The 6419-nt window shown below is 61.7% G+C and overlaps 2 protein-coding genes across 2 annotated transcripts in view; one reads left to right on the plus strand and one right to left on the minus strand.

Moving 5' to 3' along the window:
* GLN5 (glutamine synthetase) overlaps positions 1 to 1535 on the minus strand; it is a gene marked incomplete at its 5' end in the record, with an annotated part of 4252 nt that extends 2717 nt beyond the window's left edge. The window contains one exon of the mRNA XM_005772229.1: positions 1242 to 1535. Coding sequence (XP_005772286.1) covers positions 1242 to 1535 — 294 coding nt within the window. The remainder of the gene's footprint in view (positions 1 to 1241) is intronic.
* A 4405-nt stretch (positions 1536 to 5940) lies between these two features.
* On the plus strand, positions 5941 to 6162 carry EMIHUDRAFT_75318 (hypothetical protein; the record flags this gene model as incomplete). The annotated part of the gene is made up of 1 exon (XM_005772230.1): positions 5941 to 6162. A coding segment is annotated over one exon (222 nt), but the record flags the coding sequence as incomplete, so codon positions are not given.
* Between the last annotated feature and the right edge of the window lie 257 nt (positions 6163 to 6419).

The raw sequence follows: 6419 nt of genomic DNA on the forward strand, positions 1-6419 counted from the left end.
GGAGAGCGAGTGGCGCTCTCGCCTGCCGACCGATGATGGATGCACGCGAGTATTAGCGCGCCGCCTCCTCAGACCTCAGTCGCAAACCTTCACGAGACCGGTGAGGCGGCTGGACAGCTCCTCGAGCGTCAAAGAATCTTGAGAGAGAGATTTTTTGCAAGAATCTTTGCTTAGCCTCATGTGTGTCCGCCTTGCGTTTGTTTCCTCCTTTACTCCATCTCAAAGAAAAAACAAATTTTGCCAGCACACGCGTACTTTCTCGAGCTCCCATAGCACACACAGACACGCAGCCCCTTCCCCTTCCCCCTCAAGACCGCAAGGGCGAGGACACGCGTCGGCCGCACCTCTAGCGAAGCCCACAGAGTGGGAGACTCCTATCACCGCCCCTGCCACCCACGGCGTGAGCCTTGGCCGCCTGTCAGTGTGCCCGTGATAGTGAGAGACTGCCAGCGAGAAGCCGGAGGAAGGTCGCTAGTCGAGAGAGATCGCCAGTGGAATAGGGAGTCCACCGTGCTGCGAACCTGTCGCTGTCCCTTTTGTCAGTAGCAGGAGAACTAGGAGAGCGCAACCAGTAGCGAGTAGGAGGCCCGCGCCTGCCCCCGTGCCGCCGGGTGCAACTTTGTCCTATACGAGAGAGGAATCCCTGGGATTTTGTCGTGTGGGTGAACCCCGCCCAGCCCCCCTCCGTGTTGGGCGATGCGCTCCCCGCTCCCGTTCCCCTGTGCCCTGATCGTCCTTCCAAGATCCTGCTCGCGCAGGTGGGGACCCTTCTCCCACCCTTTGTTTGGTGTGTCCGTTTTGACCGCGCAAGATATAAAGGGTGGCTAAGGGCTCTGCCCGTAAGGCGCCCGCGTCGCACACGCGGTACCATTGACAAATCTGCAATATACCCCCACACGAACAAATAGCAAAATCCGAATACCGTGCAGAAACCATGTGATCTGGGCCGGGCAAGCCTTCAGCTGGTGCCAAAATAAATAAATAAAAACGGACACCTCTCTAAACTGTGAGATGGGTAAAAAGGAACAGGTCCCCGCCCTTGCGATCTTTGTACAGGGTTCTTTGTGGGTGTGGTCGGCGACTAGCCGGGGTCGTCCTCCCGATGGGGGACTAGCACTAGCCGTCTTCCACATGGTCCCTCGGGTCCCTGCTGCTCGTAATCTCTTCGTACATCCTCCTGCTGATCTCCGCAAAGTCCTGCTCCCTCCCTCGTCTCGCCCTGCGCGTCTGCTCCGCCTCACCGTCTTCTGCCCTGCGTCGTCTGGCGACGGTCCTCCATAGTCGGTCGAGGTCGCCGCCCTCCTCGTGCCTCTTCCCAACGTTCCCTCGGCGGCCGATGCCGTCTGCTCCGGCTCCCCAGTCCCCGGGTCTGCCCTGCTCTCGTCTGCGCTAGTTTCTGCTTCGTCCTCACCGGCGTCTCTCATCTTCCTTCTCCCCTTCTTGTATGCTTTGCACATCGCGTCGATTCCTTTTCGCGTGAGCACCACCCTGAAGCCCGCCCAGCATCTGAACCGCTCCCTAAGTCGAAGGAGCATCATCAGTCTCACCCACTTCGCTCTCTGCCCACCGTCTCCGCTCCCTCCCTGGTGCCAAGACATCCTGATAAACAAACTTTAGGTTGTGCTAGTGAACTGAGGAGAAGCGGGTCGAGCCTCGGCGCAGAGGGCAGCGCCTAGCGGGCGGGAACCCTTACCCCGCGCCCGCCGCTGCCCGCCGCTTTGTGCGCGGGACCTCCGAGCGACGAGGCTCATGACACAGCTCCCGACTAGCGTCGGCTCCTGCTCAGACAGGCGCCAACCTGTCAGTTCTCGAGCGAGAGGATCATTCAGCTGCCAACCCTCGCGGGCACGACGCCCCAGGACGCCATGCGCGCCGCCGGCGAGCTGGCCAGCATGAACCCAAGCGATTTCCACACGAGCCTCGAGACCGGTGACATCCTCATCCTGGAGAGGAGCTCCACCAAGAGCATCGCCTTCATCACCAGCATCAGCGCTGGGGAGGAGGCCAGAATCGGCCCCCGCAGCCGGGCACCCCCCGCCACGGGGCCGACAAGCTCACGGCTCTGCAGGGTCGTCGAGAAAGAGACAGTGGGCCTCCTCCGACAGCCGGTCGGCAAGCGGCGCAGCTCGCCCACGACGGGCGCGCGCGCGAGGATAAGCTCACCGAACGAAACGGCGGGCGTGGCTGGCAGCCCCAATCTCGGAACCCCCCCCCCCCCTGGGCACGCCCTGGGGACCCGCGCCGGCCCAGAGGGTCGGCCCTTTGCCTTTCGCCCGAATGCCACGTGCGCATCGGTGTCGCTCCCCAACGCCAACCTCGGGTACGATATGTTCGTATCAAACAGGTTAGAGAGGGGGGACGATCGATCGTGATTTCTCAAAAAGAAAAAGAAAAAATCAGACGCGAAGCTTCCTTCTCTCTTGACACGCTGCGCGGGCCGCGAGCTGTTTTTGAGCCCCCTGTCACGCTGCGCGGGCTGCGAGCTGTTTTTGTGGCCCTCCGCAGCCTCGAGTGTCGCCACGCTGATGATGTGCTTGAAGTCACGTGTTCTCTGTGCTCTGCTGATTTCGCCCGTCTCCGGTGCGTCGAGCCTTGACGGGAATCGTGCTGTCCGCCCGGCCGAGTTCACCTTTGGCGTGTCGCTCGGGCTGCTCGACCCTTTCCCCCGCGGCTCCTTCTCTTACGCGTACGAACCGGTTTACAACTGTGACTACGACCTGAATACGAGTACTTGTAGCCGGACCGAAGACTTTGACGAGCTGACGTGGCCGGTAAAGACGTACAAGATTGATGGCGGGCCGGACGCGTACTCTCCGTTCCTCGATGGTCTGCGGGCGACGCACGGCTTCAACAGGTATCAGGCGGGGCCGATCTTACCCGTCGATGCCGTACACTTTGCCATTGGCGCTGGCTTCACCACGTCGCGCAAGCGCGTCGAAAATGTGACGGCACTCAAGCTCAGTGCTCTGGCAAAGAGCACTCTGCAGAACAGCGTCTCCGACTTCCTGACGCGTTACGGTGGGTACTTCATTTCAGAAATCACGTCTGGGGTCAGCGCTTCGTGCGTCCATAGCTACAGTTACTACGTCACAGATCCGGATGGCCTTGCTTCCGGCCCTCCTGCTTCCCTCTCCTCCAAGCTCGAAAACATCACGGAGGATCTCTTCTTTGACAAGGAGATGGAAGCCCCCACAATGCAGCCCGGCTTCTTGCCTGGTGTCGGACGACGTAACGCTTACTGCACTTCCAGGGGGTCATGGCCTGGTTCGTACCCTCTCATCAACTCTTGGGTTCCGGCAACAGCGATTGGCCAGTACTTCCTCCTCTTGAACCGCTCGTGGACCAACACCTCTGCCGTTCGTAGTTCGGAGCGGAAGTACTCCGTGCAGCGGCACGCAGACGTAGCGGAGGTGAGGGAGATTCTCGCGAGCAAGGAGGCCGGCGAGAGAGCTCTGTTCGAACTGCCTGTGCTCTCAGTGGAAGTGTCGGACGCGCTTGCTGGTGCGTTAGCTAAGGTCGACTGGACCAGACGTGCGGCCGAATACAACCTGTATGAGGCAAGCTGCGCTTCCGTCAACCAGACTCTCCGTGATTCCTTGCGCGACATCAAATGGAGCAATTTCCCTCTTCGGCTTGGGCTGATGGACAGCGCCGCCTGGGGGGCGGTGCAAGACGATCTCGATAGAACGGGAACCTGTGCGTGGCAAAGGGAAGCAGATGCGCTCTACGAGTCGTTCCAAAGTATCATGCAGTATTGTCCTTTGCCGCCGCCGGCTCCGCCTCCACCCGCCCCGCCAGGGGTGCCGCCCGCCCCGCCAGTCGCCCGGGTGCCGCCCGCCCCGCCAGTCGCCCCCGTCGTCGATGGTGGCAGCTGCGGCATCGGCTGCATCGTCGGCATTGCCGCCGCCGTTTTTGTGGGCCTCCTCCTCCTGCTGGCGTGCGCGCTCCTCTTCCGCTTCAAGAAGGCCGGGGAGAACGGAAGCGGCATCAAGCCCGGGACCACCAAGACCGGATCCGCCGCCGAGTCTGCCTAAGCCTCCCCTGCTCTCCAAGAGAGCCAACTCCCTCGCTCTACCTCTGGGGCTGAGCGCGTCTAGCATTCGCCTCCGCGCACAATGTGGAGTGAGCCCTCTGTGTGAGCCCTGTATTGCCTCTCCGATTCATTAGCCCACCTCGCCCTGTTGCCTGGCGAGCCGCTCTTGTTCACATCTTGTTTGTTGTTTAACCATCGTTTGAGAGCGGTGAGATCCCTGTGTTGATTGATTAGCGTCTGCGCGTGCTATTTCTGGAGAAGGCGCTGCTGGTTGCGGAAAAGAACTTTACGACCGGGTGATGCTCTGATAAACCCTCCGGATCTTCGACAAAGGTCGGATATTTCTTTTTTCGAGAGAAGTGCAAGGTGTGAATAAGAGGTTTACGATAGGGCTACTACGACGAACTATGCGGCAATCGACTGGGCGCCTGGCGCCCGACCACCCCCGCGCAAAGACCTCGTAGTAGCCCTCCCCGTAACCGACTTGGCCGGACGTGTCCAGGCCGCTGTCGCCGCGCAGATCGGCGCGAGCAGTCGCTCGAGGGGCTCTACTGGCTGGCGGTGCTCAAGGGGAAGGCGCTGGCCGAGGACACGGTCGTCAACACCGACACCATCCCCGTGGGCTATCTCGTGGTCAAGGCGCAGTGGCTCAGGCTCGAGCAACGCGAGACAAGTGCGAGGGCAAGCTTCGCTCCTACACGCTGCTCGAGGCCGAGACGCTCATCATCGTGAATCACATGGTGCGGCTGGCGGGCTTGCGCTTCTCGCCCGGCCCGGGCGGCCCTGCGGACCGCCAGCTGAGGAGCGCGCGAGAGAAGCTCTATTATATTGGCCTACAGACGCATTACTCGCTCGAGGCGTGCTGCAGTGAAGACCAGTCTTATTGACTTGTTTGGAGGCGTCGATTTGTGCAAAAATGTGTGTTAGAGAGCGCTAGATGGCAAAATTTTCTTCGCCTCCGGCGGGGCCGCTCGCCGCGGGGCTAGAGAGTGACTTTTGTCGATGTCGGCTAGAAGTGCTGCACGTTTTTCAGAATTTCACCCGACCCCCCACCGTAGCAGGCGATGACCCATAAGGCGTCCTTTTCTCGCTCCTCGGGCTGTCAGCTGAATGAAGTTGGGCGATCTGACTTGCTGGCACGACTATGATCTATGTAGAGGGAGAGGGAGGGAGAGGGAGAGAGAGGGAGAGAGAGAGAGAGAGAGAGAGAGAGGAGAGAGAGAGAGAGAGAGAGAGAGAGAGAGAGAGAGAGAGAGAGAGAGAGAGAGAGAGAGAGAGAGAGAGAGAGAGAGAGAGAGAGAGAGAGTTTTCCGGCGGCCCCGGCTATGCACGAGTATCCAATCGACTCCGCGTGCGCCCTCCATCCTGGGCGATGCCAGGAGCACATGGACCCCACGGCGACGGCCTCGCTGCGCAGTGGCTCCCGCACTCATTCTCCTGGTGTACGTGGCCGTCATCGCAGCCTCGCTCTAGACTACCTTCCGTTCTGGGCCAACAAGCGCAGCAGCCCAGAGTACCTCTCGTCGTCTGGCCTCCCCATCGGGCTCACGCGGACGGGCCATGGGAAACATCTGTCTCGTCATGCTCATCGCCATCAACGTTCCCTTCTTCCTGGCCATGCACTCCAGCACGCCGTGCGAGACGGCGATTGGCGGCTGCAACACGATCTCATGTGTCTGCGCCAACTACCTCTTGGCTACGTCTTCATGTTTGTGTGTCTGCTCTACACCTCCCTGCTCCTCGTCCGCATGCTACGAGGCGGAGAGGGCGCCGCGGCGCGCGTGTGCTTGAGCTTCTGGACGTCGATGATTGGGTGGCCGCACTCGGCGAGAGGGCACAGCGACACGACCGAGATTGCATTCCCTACGGAAAGCGGGCTGAAATCCAGCAGCGGTGGACGTGGCTCCATGAACCACGGCTGGACGGAGCACAAGTCGCCCGACGGGCGCACCTACTACTATCACAAGGAGCGCGGCGTCTCGGCCTGGGAGAAGCCGCCCGAGATGATGAACGCTGCGCAGCTCTCGGCGGCGGCCATTAGCACGTCCGCGTGGAAAGAGTACACCGCGGCGTCGGGCAAGAAGTACTATTTCAACAGCGCGACGCGCACCACCCAGTGGTCGATGCCTCCGGAGCTCAAGGCTGCCGCCGACGCCGCCGCAGCCCTCGCCGCCGCCACCGCTGCCAAGGCTGCCGAGAGCGCGGCCGCCGCAGCCACGGCTGCGCCGGCGCCGGAGGCTGCCGGCGCCGGCGCCGACCAGGCGGCGGCGGTGGCGTCTCGCGCCGCGGCCGAGCGCGAGGCGGCGACGCAGCGCTTCATCGCTCTGCTCGCGGCGAGCGGCGTGGGCCCGAGGCGGACGCATGTCTGGGACGCGTCCATGACACG

The sequence above is a fragment of the Emiliania huxleyi genome (genome assembly GCF_000372725.1).
Source record: "Emiliania huxleyi CCMP1516 unplaced genomic scaffold EMIHUscaffold_361, whole genome shotgun sequence".
Taxonomy (NCBI): domain Eukaryota; phylum Haptophyta; order Isochrysidales; family Noelaerhabdaceae; genus Emiliania; species Emiliania huxleyi.